The sequence below is a fragment of the Balearica regulorum genome, chromosome 33 (assembly GCF_011004875.1).
Source record: "Balearica regulorum gibbericeps isolate bBalReg1 chromosome 33, bBalReg1.pri, whole genome shotgun sequence".
Lineage (NCBI taxonomy): Eukaryota > Metazoa > Chordata > Aves > Gruiformes > Gruidae > Balearica > Balearica regulorum.
The window spans coordinates 80,144-94,834 of record NC_046216.1 but is presented as its reverse complement, the minus strand read 5'-3'; the positions used below and the strand labels follow the sequence as shown (position 1 = coordinate 94,834).

The 14,691-nt window shown below is 59.6% G+C and overlaps 2 protein-coding genes across 2 annotated transcripts; both read left to right on the top strand.

Moving 5' to 3' along the window:
• The first annotated feature begins 301 nt into the window (after nucleotides 1-301).
• On the top strand, nucleotides 302-2,231 carry LOC142599004 (CD5 antigen-like). The gene is made up of 4 exons (XM_075738531.1): nucleotides 302-341; nucleotides 637-666; nucleotides 1,213-1,527; nucleotides 1,608-2,231. Exons 1-4 carry the CDS (start codon nucleotides 308-310, stop codon nucleotides 2,228-2,230), a joined length of 1,002 nt encoding a protein of 333 aa, XP_075594646.1. The 5' UTR covers nucleotides 302-307; the 3' UTR covers nucleotide 2,231.
• Nucleotides 2,232-3,749: 1,518 nt separating this feature from the next.
• SBK3 (SH3 domain binding kinase family member 3) lies at nucleotides 3,750-8,380 on the top strand. Its single transcript, XM_075738498.1, has 4 exons — nucleotides 3,750-4,049; nucleotides 6,577-6,753; nucleotides 6,958-7,160; nucleotides 7,694-8,380. The coding sequence occupies exons 1-4, from the start codon at nucleotides 3,887-3,889 to the stop codon at nucleotides 8,378-8,380; spliced, it is 1,230 nt and encodes a 409-aa protein (XP_075594613.1). The 5' UTR covers nucleotides 3,750-3,886.
• Nucleotides 8,381-14,691: the final 6,311 nt, after the last annotated feature.

Genomic DNA, 14,691 nt, shown 5'->3' with positions numbered 1-14,691 from the left:
GGAGCACCATTTTGGGGAGTGCATGGGGGGGGGGGTCAGCCCCACCTCGGGCCCATCCTTGGGCGGGGGGGGTGGGGTGCAGGCAGCAGAGCCCCGTCTGGGCGCAGGGTGGGGTTGATCCTGCCCCCCACCCCACGCCCCCACCTCCACGGGCCCCACGGCGCCGGGCTGGCTCCCTCGGCACTTCCCCACAGCCCTTTTGCTTCCTCTCCCTGTCCCCCCCCCCCCCCCTGCCCCCCAGGGCCCTCCCTGGGAGGGAACTTTAAAAGGAGGGGGCCCTGGGAGGGGGGGCCGGGGCAGCTGCGGCATGGGGGGGCTGCTCGGCCTCGGGCTCTGCTTCGGTGAGGGGCTGGGGGTCATTGGGGGGGGACAGGGGCTTGGTGGGCACAGAGCTGGGGGTGCACTTGGCAGGGGTGTTGGGGGTTTTAGCAGGGTATGCAGGATGTTCATGGGGTGAGTGTTGGGGGGGGTCAGTGGGGTGCGAGGGTGTCCGTGTGGGTGCATTGGGGGTTGATGGGCAGACTAGGGTGTGGGGGTGTCCGTGGGTTGTGTGTTGGGGGTCAGTGGGGCGTGGGGGTGTCGGAGGGGTGAGGGCTGGGTCCCCACTCTCAGCCATTCCCTCTCTCCCCCCCCCAGCTCTGTGCTGCGGCATTGCGGCTGGATCCGGTAGGTTGGGGGTTCCCTGGGTGTTCCCTGGGGTCCCCTGGTGACCCCCATATGCTACAGCATGTGGCAGGGACTGGAGCATGGGCCACACGTAGGAGGGCTCGTACTGGGCAGACTGGGGGTGCACTGGGCAGACTGAGCTTGGGCTGTGCTGGGCAGATTGGGTTTGTACTGGGCAGACTGGGGATGTGCTGGGCAGACTGGGGCTGTGCTGGGCAGATTGGGCTTGTACTGGGCAGACTGGGGCTGTGCTGGGCAGACTGGGGCTGTGCTGGGCAGATTGGGTTTGTACTGGGCAGACGGGCTGTGCTGGGCAGACTGGGGCTGTGCTGGGCAGATTGGGTTTGTACTGGGCAGACTGGGCTTGTACTGGGCAGACTGGGGCTGTGCTGGGCAGATTGGGTTTGTACTGGGCAGATTGGGTTCATACTGGGCAGGCTGGGGATGTGCTGGGCAGACTGAGGCTGTGCTGGGCAGATTGGGTTTGTACTGGGCAGACTGGGCTGTGCTGGTCCTACTGGTGCCATACACCTTCCCTGCCCGCAGCAGTGCCAGCCCAGCTGCGCAGCGGCCGTTCGCGCTGCGCCGGGCACCTGGAGCTGCTTTTTGCCGGCACCTGGGGCTCTGTCTGCGCCGAGGGCTGGGACGGGGCGGCTGCCCAGGTGCTGTGCCGCCAGCTGGGCTGTGGTCGCCCGCGCCTTGTCCCGGCGCCCTGCGGCCCCGTGGCAGACGGTGCTTCCCCGGTGGTGCTGCAGCAGGTGCAGTGCACCGGGCGGGAGTCGGCCCTGGAGCAGTGCGTCCTCCAGCCGGGGCACCCATCGTCCTGCCCCACGGACCGGGTGGCCGCCGTCGAGTGTGAGGGTGAGCGCGCAGCAGGGTGGGGTGATGCCACTCTAGGTGGGGGCTTCCGTGGGGCTGGCGTCACCCCGGTGTCCCTGCAGAGCCCTTCCAGCTGCGGTTGGTGGATGGCCCCGGGCACTGCGCTGGGCGGTTGGAGGTGAACCGCGCCGGGCAGTGGGGCACGGTCTGTGATGATGGCTGGAGCCAGACCAACGCGGCGGTGGTTTGCCGGGAGCTGGGCTGCGGGGCAGCGGGGACAGTTGGTGACCTCCCCCAGGGACGGCCCCACTTCGGCCCCGGCACTGGGCGCATCTGGCTGGATGATGTCCGCTGCCGGGGTCAGGAGGGGTCCCTGCAGGATTGTGCCCACCGCACCTGGGGACGCCACGACTGCACCCACCAGGAGGACGTCGGCGTGGTCTGCCAGGTCTGGGACCCCCCCTGCCGCCGTGGGACACCTGGGGCAGCCTGGCAGGGCAGGATCAAGCCAGAGTCACTCTTCTGTCCTTGCAGGACACCTGAGCACCGCAGCTCTGGACCGTCCCCGATCGCAGCAGCCACCATGTCCCCCTGTGCAGCATCCCTCCTGCATCCCTCCCCAGGGCATCCCCCAGCCCCACGGGGGACCCCGTGCACAACACCCCACAGGAAGCTGCGGGTGGCAGCAGGGGGTCCTGCCCCAGCCCCTCGCCCCCCTCCGCAGTCATTAAACGTGGAGAACTGAGCATCCGCCTGCATCGCTCCTGTGGCCAGGGCTGTGGGCACCCGGCAGCACGAGGTGCCAGTGCCTGGGAACCGGGGCACCCAGTGCACCTTGAGGTGCCTGTGTACAGCCATGGCTGTGCCATGGGGCCGCAGTGGGGCAAGTACAGGGGCCTGGCTGTCCCAGGTGTGGGGCTGAGCCCAGCCTGGCCCCCTGCCCACGCTCCCCCCGTGGCCTCTCGACCTCGTTATGAAACAGCTCGTTAGCACTAATCCTGCAGCCACCTGTCCTGCTCCCAGCACCCTGCCTGCTCCCCCCCCGCCGCGGGAGGGGACCTGCCCACAGCTCTGCCCCACGGCGTGGGGCTGGGCCCCGCTGGGAAGCAGGCAGGGGGGGCTGGGGCAGGTGGGGCAGCAAGGCAGGAAGTGGGGCAATGGGATTTGGGGGGCAGAGGGGCAAATTGTGGGGCAATGGGGTCAGGGGGGCAGAGAGGCAGGGCGGGGGGCAATGGGACCTGCGGGTGCAGCGGGTGTGGGGGCAGTGGGGCGAGGGGCTGCAGAGGGACAGGCCATGGGGCAGTGGGGGCCAGGGTTTCAGAGGAGCAGAGTGTGAGGCATGAGGGGGCCACGGGCAGCAGGGGAACAGGTCGTGGGGCAACGGGACACTGAGGGGGCCCATCTCCCCCCTGCAACGGCAGAAGGGGGGACAGGGGCAACGCGAGGAGGGGGGCTGCGGGCTGGTGGCTCGTGGGGCTCTGCGCCGGGCTGTGCGCCCCCCCCCCTCCACCCCCCGCCCCGTTCCTGGGGACGAGGACAGGGACAAGCTGGTGCCACCTGGCCCGGCTGCCTGCTGGCTATTTCGGTGCCCCCGCAGCTGTCCCTCCCTCCGCCCCCGCCTCCCCCGCCGCAGGCTGCTGGCCAGCAAAGCCCCCCCCCCGGGGGGGGGGCACAGACAGGGACAGGCGCCCGCATCCTCCGCGTGCCACTGAGGCCGGAGACGTGCCGGTGGGGCCGGATGGCCGGACCGTGGGGATGGTCCCCAGTGGGGTGTGGGGGGGGTCACAGCCCCCTGATTCCTGACCCACGGGGAGGGCTGGGAGGACACCCCCCCCCCCAGGAGCAGCCCTTGCTCCCCGGGGGTATGGGGGGGGCCACGACCTTTCCCCCATCAGCCACCTGCCAAGCAGGTCCCGCTAATGTGCTGTCAAGTATTAATTACCTTCCAGCGGGTCCGGGGTCAGGGCCTGGCGAGCAGATGGGATGGGGGGAAGAGCAGGTGGGGAGGGAGAGGGAGGGATACGGCCCTGGGCGTGGGGGGGGGGGGGCATGGGAAATGGGCATGGGAACTGGGGATGGGACGGGGGGTGGCTTTGGAAATGGGGAGAAGGACAGGTATTACGGTGGGAAATGGGGAGGGAGATGTGTGTTATGGTGGGAAATGGGGAGGGAGATGGTCGTGGGGACTGGGGAGGAGATGGAGACGGTCCTGGTCAGTGGGGAGAGGGAAGGGCACATCCCTGAAAACTGGGAGAGCAGGAGGGACCCGTCCCAGGAGCTGGGGCAGAGGGAGGATGCTGGGGCCGGCACAGCCCTGGGTGCAGGCAGAGGGATAAGCAGGGTGCCCCAAGCTGTGCTCCCCCCACTCCAACCTAGGGAGACCCCCCAGCACCCCGGTTCCATGCACACTGCCCCCCACACCCCCGTGGCCAACCACCTCGTTTCAGCGCGGCCAGTACTTCCTTGGCAGGACACCGGGTGCGTGTGTGCCGCCAGCCAGGCTCTGCCAGCCCCATCCCAAAATAGACCCCCCCAGGAACGCGCCCTGCCGAGGGGGCCCAGATGTGAGTCAGAGCCGGGGCGGTGATGGCGGGGACACGGGGCAGGGGTGGCATGGCCGGGGATAGGGATGGGGGCAGAGGGGGCTTGGCGTGGGAACAGCATCTCTCGGGGTTGGTGCCAGCCCCATGGGACGATGACTCAGTCCTGGGGATCGCTGCAGGCCAGCGACCAGGGCTGGTGTCCGCCCCTCATCCCTGAACCGTCCTGCCCCGCATCTGGGCGGTCTGACACCCACAGCTTGCTGCTGGTCCCTGCCTCACACCCCTGTGGGAGCCAGGTGGCACATGGGTGGGTGAAGCTGGAGCTGTGAGATGCTGCGTGGCTGGGGGACACATGACAAAACAGGTCCCCCCATCCTCTCAGGGAGGTGACACCAGAGAGAGGGGAAACTGAGGCAGGTGGAGGGGTCCCCCTGAATTGCTGCATCCTTCTTGTGGTGGGATGAGGGGTCATGGCCAGGCTGGGGCTGGGGCTCTGCTGGAACATGGTGGGGATGGGGCTGTAGCAACTGGGGGGGCAGGTGGCGTGCGGTTGTGGTATGGCTGGGCTGTGTCGGGACATGACTGAGCTGTGTCAGGACATGATTAGGGTTGTGTTGTGGGATGACATTGTGATGGCATTGCATCAGGGCCAGAGGATCGTTTGGGCATGGAGGACAGACGTCAAGGAGCGTGGCTTGGTGGAGCAGAGCAGGTGATGAAGAGGAAGGACAGACGGACAGGATGGTGCATTGCATGGGGGCACAAACAGAAGTGGCATGGGGTGGCTATCACAGAGGACGTGGACAGATGGACAGAATGCTGCATGGCATGGACAGAACAGGGGGAGGGTGCGCGGGTAGATAGACAGCAGAGGCAGGTACAGCAAAGATGAGCAGCAAGGCGTGTGGAATGGATGTGATGGACGGATGGACGGATGGACGGAGAGGCTGGAGGACAGCTTGCAGGGATAACGGACAGAGCATGGTGCTGGGGACAGATGCCTTCTCTGGGGGCACAAGCAGCACAGGGACAGACAGACAGTGCCCAGCATCACCCTGAGGGACAGCCAGGAGCCCTGCGCCCTGCTTCCCCATGCTGCGCTGGGTGCACTGAGCCCACCAGGCTCAGCACAGCTCAGCACCCATCCCCAGCTCTACCCTGTTGGTCTGTCCCCCATCCCCAGCTCCATCCCGTCCGTCTGTCCCCCATGCAATGCCCTGCCTGTCCTGCCTCCTGCCTATCTTTGGCCTTCGGCACGCATTGGGGCTGACACATGTTCCCTGTGTGTGAGCGGCAGAGATTAGCGCGGGCCGGCGGCATGGGAGCGGGCAGGAAAGTCTGAGTCACAGCTCCTGGTGCCGGGGGCAGCTGTGGGGCTGGGGGCACCCAGCCGTGCCCCGGGAGCACCCAGCCGTGCTGGGACACACAGCGGGGGACACAGGTGAGGCATGCACTGCTCCTGGGCTGCTCGGCTGTCCCCGTGCAACCTCAAGGGACACTCGACCCTGCCTTCTGCTTCTGGCTTGCTTGCATGGCTCTCCTGGCTCAGCCCCACGGCAGTGTGCGTGTGTGTGCGTGTGACGGGCTGGTTGTCCCCAGCCCCGCACACCTGGAGGTGCTGGTGGTGCTGGTGACTTTGCTGTGGCTGTGCTAGTGCAGGTGGCTAAGGTGGTGGGATGGGAGAAGGGTCCAGGGCTCTGCTTCAGGGCTGGGGATGAGGAGCAAAGAGTCATCCCTGACTCTCTGCAATGGGGGGATGTGGGGTGGGAGAGTGCCAGTCTTGACCCCTTGGGGGGTGGGGTGGAGCGAAGGAGCCCTGACTGCTGCCGTGGGGTGATGTGGGGTGCAATGCGCAGCTGCCTCTCCCTCCTCTGGGAGGTTATAGGGCTCACTGCCTCTCTTCTGGGGTGCGATGTGGGGCATGAGAACATGGGGGCTTAATGGAGTGTCTCAGCTCCCCATGGCCCCCATCGGGGGTGCTTGGCCCCACTGAACAGGGGCGTTTTGGGGATCCCATCACCTCTGTCAAAAGGTGGGGGTGCATCTTTCTACCAGCCGGGACCCCCATGTCTGCATGGCGCCTGGAGGAGAGGAGCAGGGCTTGATCCCATCCAGGGACACCATGGGGAGAACCCCTGGGGCGGACTGGGCTCTATTGGGCTGAGCTGGGCTATACTGGGCTTGACCGTGCTGTGTTGGGCTGGGCTGGACTGGGATAGAATGCTTTGGACTGGGCTGATTGGACTAGGCTGGGCTGGAGAAGATTAGACCAGGCTTGTCAGGGCTCCACTAGGCTGGGCTGGTATGAACTGGATTGGGCTTGGGTGGGTTGGACTGGATTGAACTGGGCTACAATGGGATGCTTCAGAGCAGATTGGTCTGGGCCCCACTAGGCTGAGCTGGGCTAAACTGGACTGGACCAGGCTAGACTGGGCTGTCCTGGCCAGGTGCCCTGGGGCTGTGAGGCTGATGCTGCCACTGCCTCCCCATGCAAGGGGCTGGGGACGGTGGGCCTTTGCAGTGGTGCGGAGGGCTTGGGTCTCCCCAGGGCCTATGGAGGAGTCGGATGAGGACGGGGAGGACAACGAGGAGTTCCTGGAGCGGCTGATGGTGCAGACGGGCCGGGAGGTGCCGCAGCGGGAGCTGGAGGAGCATTACGCCGTGCTGGAGGAGCTGGGCAGCGGGACCTACGGCCGTGTGGTGCTGACGGAGCCCCGGGATGGTGGTGAGGAGCACGGGGGGGGCCACCCTGCTGCTGGCTGGGGGAACCTGCTCCCCACCCCAGATGTGCACAGCCCCACCACTGCACCTGAAACACCTGAGCCAAACCACAGCTCTGCCCAAACCACCCCACACCAGACCCTGTCTCTGCCCCCTTGGTGCCCCAGCTGGTGCTGATCCCCACTTCGGCTGCCCCGCTGTTTCCCAGGCTCACCGGTGGTCCTCAAGCTGATGCTGAAGGAGCAGACTGAGCGGCGGGCGTTCCTGCGGGAGTATTGCATCGCCCTGTGCCTCTCCAGCCATGCTGCCTGCCTGCGCGCCCTGCCCATCGCCTTTGAGAGTGCCACGCACTTCGCTTTCGGACAGGAGCTGGCTCCCGCTGGGGACCTGTGTACCCTCCTCAACCCAGGGGTGTGTGCTGCCCTGGGGCTCTGGGAAGGGGATGGGGGTCAGGGGGTGGGAGGACAACGGAGAAGGTGCCCGGACAGCTTTGCGGTGGGTGCGGTGATGCTGCATGCAGGGACACCCTTTAAAGTGGGGTGCATGGTCATGGTTTTTTTGTGGGGGCACCCTTTGTAGCGGGTGCAGTGATGCTGTGTGTGCGGGGACCTTGGCAGTGAGCACCCACTCACGCTGTGTGGGCGGATCCTTTGCACACCCACACTGTGCATGGGGAGAGACTGTTTGCAGCGGGTGCAGTGACACTGTGTGTGGGGACACCCTTTGCAGTGGGTTGCAGTGATGCCGTGCATGGGAAGAGACCGTTTGCAGCATGATGCATGTTCGTGCTGTGCATGGGGAGACCCTTTGCAGCGCAGGCATGTGGCTACAGGCTGCTGCAGGGCAAAGCACAGGTCAGTGGTGCTGGGCAGGGGTCTGGGTGCTGCAGCAGCTCCTTCAGGGAGGGGGTCTTGCATCAGGCGACGGTACCACCCTCCCTGCAGGAGGGCCTGGCAGAGGAGCTGGTGAAGCGCTGCGCGTCCCAGCTGGCCGAGGCGCTGGACTTCATGCACAGCCGTGCCCTGGTGCACCGGGACGTCAAGCTGGACAACGTGCTGCTCTTTGACCGCGAGTGCCGGCGGGTGAAGCTGGGTGACTTCGGACTCACCCGTGTGCAGGGCTCAGCGGTGGGTGCCATGTCCGGCACCCTGCCCTACGCTCCACCAGAGCTCTGCCTGCTCCAGGGCTCTGACACACTGGAGCTGGACTCCAGCCTGGATGTCTGGGCCTTCGCTGTCCTGCTCTTCTGCCTCTGCACTGGCTGCTTCCCCTGGGCCGTAGCTGCCAACTCCGACCCCCAGTTTGAGGACTTCAGCGCCTGGCAGGGTGGCATGGCCGGGCGGGAGGTGCCAGCATCCTGGCGAGGCTTTGGTTTTGGGGCTCTGGAGATGCTCCGGCGCCTGCTAACGCTGGACCCCGACCGCCGGAGCCCTGCCATCGAGGTGCAGAAATACCTGTCCCTCCCCTGGGTGATGGCTCCCAGCGCCCCGGAGCCAGCACTGAGCAGCTCCCAGTCCCCTGTTACCAGCGGCATGGGGGAGAGCCCGGAGGGCTCCAGGGGACGGGATGCTGCTGGGGAGGGAGATGGGATTCCCACGCCCCCCGCTAACGCACTGGCCCCGTGCTGGTAGCCAGCACCTCCCTTCCGTCCCAGGGCTGGTATGGTGACAGGAGCTCCCTGAGGGTCTGGGCTCCCTGTCTGGTGCCCGAGGCTTGTGGGGCTAGAAAGGGGTTGGAAGCACGGGAAGGAGAAGCGATGCCTCAGGCAGCACCTGGAGACCCCAGCACCTTGCAAATTGATGTCACGTGGCGGTGGTGACAGCAGTCCACCCAAGCAACCATTGCAGTGAAACCCAGAGCAGAAGCAGCCTACGGGACAACAGAGAAAAACAGGAGGACAGCAATTAATTAGAAAGAAAACCCACTAAGGCTGATGCAAAACCTTGGCAGAGACAGATGGTGAAACTGGTCAGCAGAGGAACCCAGGAACAGATCTGACCTTGGCCTCCTTCCTGCACTTTAAGGATGAGGAGGTTGTCAGGGGCTGCTTTACTTGGGGAAGATGCTAAACAGCCTCCCTGGGGGTTAACTGCTGTAATTAGGTAGAGATGCTAAACAGACTCCTGGGGGGGGTTAGGGAGCTGGGGAAACAAATGTAAGCCCTCAAGGCATGCAGCTGAGCTGGGGTGTGATGGGGCTGGTTGGAGCTGCCAGGTGGAGCTCTAGGACTTGAGTTAAAAACAGACAAACCTGGGATCAGGCTCTGTCTGAGCAAGGCAGTGGGCAGGGTGATTTGCACTGCTAAAGGCTGGATGTGGGTCAGTTGCTAGTGCAAAGGGGTAAAAAGACACAGTGAGAGAGCAAATTGGGATGGCTCTGGCTGTGCAGGAGGGGGAACACACAAAAATTGGCTTTGATGGCTGCAAACGTTCTCCATCTCCAGCACAGGAGAGACTGGACAGATTCTGGAGGGGAGTTTTGGGGGTGAGCTCATGGTTTGGAGGCTGGACAAACACCTGCCCAGGCTCAACTAGCCATCTGGTCCCTGCTGGCTTTCCCACCAGGGCTGCTTGCAGCTGGGAGGAGAGCAGTGGGGTTGCTCAAGCTTTGGCACCTGACCGTGGCACACGGGCAGGGCTCTGTCTGCCAGGGAGCATCCTGGGGCTCTCCTGCACCCCCTCGAGCAGTTTGCACTGCTGTTTTGGGACACTGGGTTCCTGCAGCCTCCTCCTGGGCCCCCCCCCCATGCTCTGCCTGGGGAGCCTGTGCCCACCACTCCCCCAGGACCCCCAACAGGCTGGGGGATGCTGTGCTCTGCCATCGGTGGAGGATCCATCTCCTGCACTACCAGCCCTGGTGCAAAGTGGGAGGGGAGGGGGAAAATTAGCTGAGATGCTGAGGCTTAATAAAATTCTCTGTTGTTTTGCCTTTTTTTTTTAAAAAAAAAAAAACAACAAACCCAGCCCTCTGTTTTTCCATGAACCTGCTGCTTGAGCCCTAAATCCTGCTTTGTCTCCTCCTTGGGTTAAGCAGGCTTTGAGCAAAGGGGGTCCAGCCCCCCCACCCCTCCACAGTGGTCAGAAGCCTCCGGAGAGGGCACACAGGCAGCTGAGAGGCACATGGACTGCCCAGCTTTGGCAATGCGGAGGCTTTTCCTTTGTAGCTGCCCCCCCCGGATCGCAGCCTGGGGATGCTGGGCCTGGGGATGGTGATGCTGGGCTGGATGGTGGTTCTCCCTGTAGCTGGGGGTGAAAAACTCCCCCATTTAGGAGTAATTGTGTCACAGCTGGAGTCCTGCAGCCTGTTCCTGAAGCCACAGGCCTGTGTGGCCTGTTGCCCAAGCCACACAGTTTTCCAGGTGAAAAATTCCACCCCTCAGCACAGCACCAGCGTGCATGCCACGGAGCTTCCTCCGAAGGAAATAATACTCCATGGAAAATGCACTGGCTAACCCTCACAACGAGCGCTCTGGGCTCCCCAGTACAAGAGAGACATGGAGCTGTTGGAGCGAGTCCAGAGGAGGCCACGAAGCGGATCAGAGGGCTGGAGCACCTCTGCTATGAGGACAGGCTGAGAGAGTTGGGATTGTTCAGCCTGGAGAAGAGAAGGCTCTGGGGAGATCTAATTGTGGCCTTCCAGTACCTGAAGGGGCCTACAGGAAAGATGGTGAGGGACTGTTTATCAGGGAGTGTAGTGATAGGACAAGGGGGGATGGGTTCAAGCTGAAGGAGAGTCGATTTAGATGAGATGTTAGAAAGAAATTCTTTACTGTGAGAGTGGTGAGGTACTGGAACAGGTTGCCCAGAGAGGTTGTGGAGGCCCCATCCCTGGAAGTGTTTAAGGCCAGGTTGGATGAGGCTTTGGGCGACCTGGTCTAGTGGAGGGTGTCTCTGCCCATGGCAGGGGGGTTGGAACTAGATGATCTTTAAGGTCCCTTCTTGATTCTATGATTCTATGATTTTATGATTCTATGAAATGACCGCTTGTCACATTGAAACTTACCCTGCTTTGACAGTCATGCTACTGGTTTTCAGATTCTGAAAAACTCCTTTCAATTCAGCTGTGAGCCCACCCTGAATTTAAAGCGAACCACCTGGATGTCCTCAATGACCATCAGGAATTGATTTTTTTAAAAAAATTAAGTATTTATTAAAATTTTCTTCGCAATTTTTTTTTTTTATTCACTCGAGGGTTGTTGGATGAAGGCAATGTCCTTTCACTCTGTTTCCTTCCAAGAAAGGCTCCTCCAAGAAGTGATGTCCCAAGAAGTGCTCAGAAAAAGACCTGCTTTGCTGCTAAGCTTCCCCCATCTTTTGCAGTAATTTTGTTTAGTGAAGTTGCAAATTGCAAAGGCCAGTGTGTTCCCCTTACAGCTGCACTCTCCTCTATTTACGGTCGTCTTCTTTCCACCTCTATGCAAGACCTCAACCCATAACTGGCACTTGACGAGCTTTTTTCTGGTTCAAACCAGGCAGATTCCTGCTTTTCCCAGCCATCTTTGCTCGGGAAGGGCTGTACGCCCTCCGGGATCTCTTGTGGGTGCACAGCTCGGATCTCCATCCCTCCTTGCAACAACCTCACCCAGCGCATGCACGTTGGTCGTCTCAGCTCTCCATGATGTAAAGTGGGTGCAGGTTTTTGGGGGCAAGAGGAAATCTCCCTGGGGTGTGGGAGGAGGGTGGGGGCAGCCCCCTACATCTCCTGTTGCAGCTCCATGCCCAACACGGGGCCAAACCTTGCTGAGACCCCTCCACAACAACTTGAGTGCAGTTATCCTTTTGGTTTTGATTTTGTTTTTATTTTATTTTTATAACAGAAAAAACATTCACGCATTCCATAGTGATATACAGATATGCAATGGACCACTTTCTCCATAAATTTAGAGAAATAGTCCAGCTCTAGTTGGCAAAGATGTTCAGCACTTGCTGGGGTTTCTGGGCTCCTCACCCCTCATTCAGGTTTTCCACTGGTAAAAAAAGAAAAAGCTTATTAATGCCTCTTCTCTCATACTCTGTAAAAATAAATGGACTGAAGGATTTCTGTTCTCTGAAGGAAAATTATAGACTGGGAAAAATTAGTTTCTGGTTGCTTACAGATCTGTCCAGGATCATCGCACAGGTTCAAAGGCTCAAACATGCAGCAGTGAAAGCTGCTGGTAAGAAAAGCAATTAAAATCATTTTACCCCCTTGCATGCAGGTGCAAGAGAACAACCTTGGTTTAACAAAAAAGTCAATGCACTCATCCTGCATGGCTGAGATCCTCCCTTCCCATCCCTGTGCTGAAGGAACCAGGGCTGTACACTTGGCACACCCCTTAGCAGAGCGATTTGAGGATGGTCCTTGCAGGAGCTGTACCGACTGGTGAGACATGACACCTTTTCAGCAACAGATCACATTTGAATCTGCTCAACTGTTCTGCAAGTTACAGCTCCTGTGTGAATATTTTTGTTATTTTCTAGGTGTTGCACAAATTGCTCCATTTCTTGCTCAAATATCCTGCTCTGCAGAAGCTAGTGTGGAGTTGCATGAAGGTGTCCCTGCTCTTTTTTCCTCTAATGCTACGCAGACATGACGCCAACTTTATTTTCAAGTGCATTGGCATTGACTATGTGTGAGGGAAAGAAGTGACCACCAAAGTTTACAAAAAATATTCTTTAATCTCTGGATGAGTCTGGAAACTGGAAGATGCTCTTATTACTGTAAATTTATCATTTTCTCAGTGCTACTTAGAGAGACTGAGCCCTTGCTGAGGCCAGACCCCCTTTTGCTGCCAGCTCATGATGTGCTTTCCATTGTGTTTCCACCTCTTTCCACAGTGACTGCATTCATTTCTGCAGCCCTTCTCTGATCAAGTCAGGATCTGCTCAGCCCAAGTTATAAAATCATAGAATCACAGAATGGTTTGGGTTGGAAAGGACGTTAAAGCCCATTTAGTTCCAGCTCCCTGCTGCGGGCAGGGACACCCTCCACTAGCCCAGGTTGCCCAAAGCCACATCCAACCTGGCCTTGAACACTGCCAGGGAGCCCGGGCAGCCACAGCTTCTCTGGGCAACCTGTGCCAGGGCCTCACCAACCCCATTGTGAAGATTTCTTTTTTCTAATATCTATTCTAAATCCACTCTCCTTCAGCTTAAAGCCATTACTCCTTGTCCTGTCACTCCCTGCTCTTGTAAACAGTCCCTCTCCAGCTTTTCTGTAGCCCCTTTAGGGACTGGAAGGTGCTTTAAGTCCTCCCTGGGAGCCTTCTCTTCTCCAGGCTGAACAATCCCAACTCTCTCAGCCTGTCCTCACAGGAGAGGTGCTCCAGCCCTCTGATCAGCTTCGTGGCCTCCTCTGGACTCGCTCCAACAGCTCCATGTCTCTCCTGTCCTGGGGCCCCCAGAGATGGACACAGTACTCCAGGTGGGGTCTCACCAAATCAGAGTAGAGGGGCAGGATCCCCTCCCTCGACCTGCTGGTCACACCTCTTTTGATGCAGCCCAGGACACGGTTGGCTTTCTGGGCTGCAAGCGCACACTGCTGGGTCATGTTGAGCTTTTCATCAATCAACACCCCCAAGTCCTTCTCCTCAGGGCTGCTTTCAATCCATTCCTCACCCAGCCTACAGCTGTGCTTGTGATTGTGCCAACCCACGTGCAGGACCTTGCACTTGGCCTTGTTGAACTTCATGTGGTTGACATGGGCCCACCTCTCAAGCCTGTCAAGGTCCCTCTGGATGGCATCCCTCCCCTCCAGCATGTCGACCACACCACACAGCTTGGTGTCATCAGCAAACTTGCTCATACTGTGTTCAATCCATGTCCATGTGCCCCAGAAACTGGGGCATCTTCTTCCTCCAGAGAAGAAGCCACAAGTATGGACTGCAGTAACCAGAAAGGTCATGAAACTGCTGATTTCTGTACCTTTCCCTTTTTTTCATTGCTGATGGGTGCTGGGAGCCCAGGTTGCAATGAGATGCCTGGAATAGCAGGCTGCACCTTTTGTGCAAATCTCAGGGGACTCATTTTTGAACAGGATCCCAGGTGCTCTCAGCACAACCCACTGCAGTGGACAGTGCTGTGGTGTATTTTCCCTAGAGTATAATTTCTCTATTTTATGAGCTTGGTTGTAGCAGAAAGGAGTAAAAATTTAGGGAAGTCCATCAGCACTGTGGATAACAAACTCTGCCTTGAAGTGTGAGAGACCGGGTGTTGGCGTATCTCTTTGACTATGTCGTAATTCATTGAGAAAAGCCCCATAGAGAAGAACTGTACAAAGGTTGCCAAGCTGTGCTGAAACCTAATTCCTCTTTTACAGCTGGGAAGTCTGAGTTCTCTTTCTCAGTTCCTCATGAGCATCACAGTTATAACGTGTTCAAGTTGAATGTGCCATGGTCGAAAATTGGGTATGCAAAGTGGGCATGGAGACAGGCTCCCCAACAAGCTGCAGGTGTGTGATAACCTTGGCTACAGCCTGTGTCACAGGTTCCGCAGCACCTATGAAGACACCATCCATCAACTGCACAGCAGTGACCTCCTCTGGTAATTTTAATGTTTCTAGCTCTTTAGCCAAAACAGCATGACGCCATGCGGGAGAACTGTAGGTGAGATGAGAGCTGGCAGTTGGTAGATTTGGGTATCTCCCCAGGATCACGGCCCTAACGCTGCCTGGCTCTCAAGTCATTACTTTCCTTAATCACCCAGTATCACCTCTGTAGCCTGACACAGATCCCACAGGACTATCACGAGGAGTTAGTGAGGGAAACCCAGCCAACTGCTGTAAAACCGGAGTTGGCAGCCCATTTGAGAAACTCAGAGAAAGCCACTTACGTGGATACATTTTTCCATCATCTCTTAGGCTCAGCAGTGTCTGAGGTTGCTCCCCGTTTTCCACATTTTGCATGGATACAGGTTGACTCTTTCCTACTGCATTTCCTTTAATTCAGGTTCTCCCCTTGTTTTCA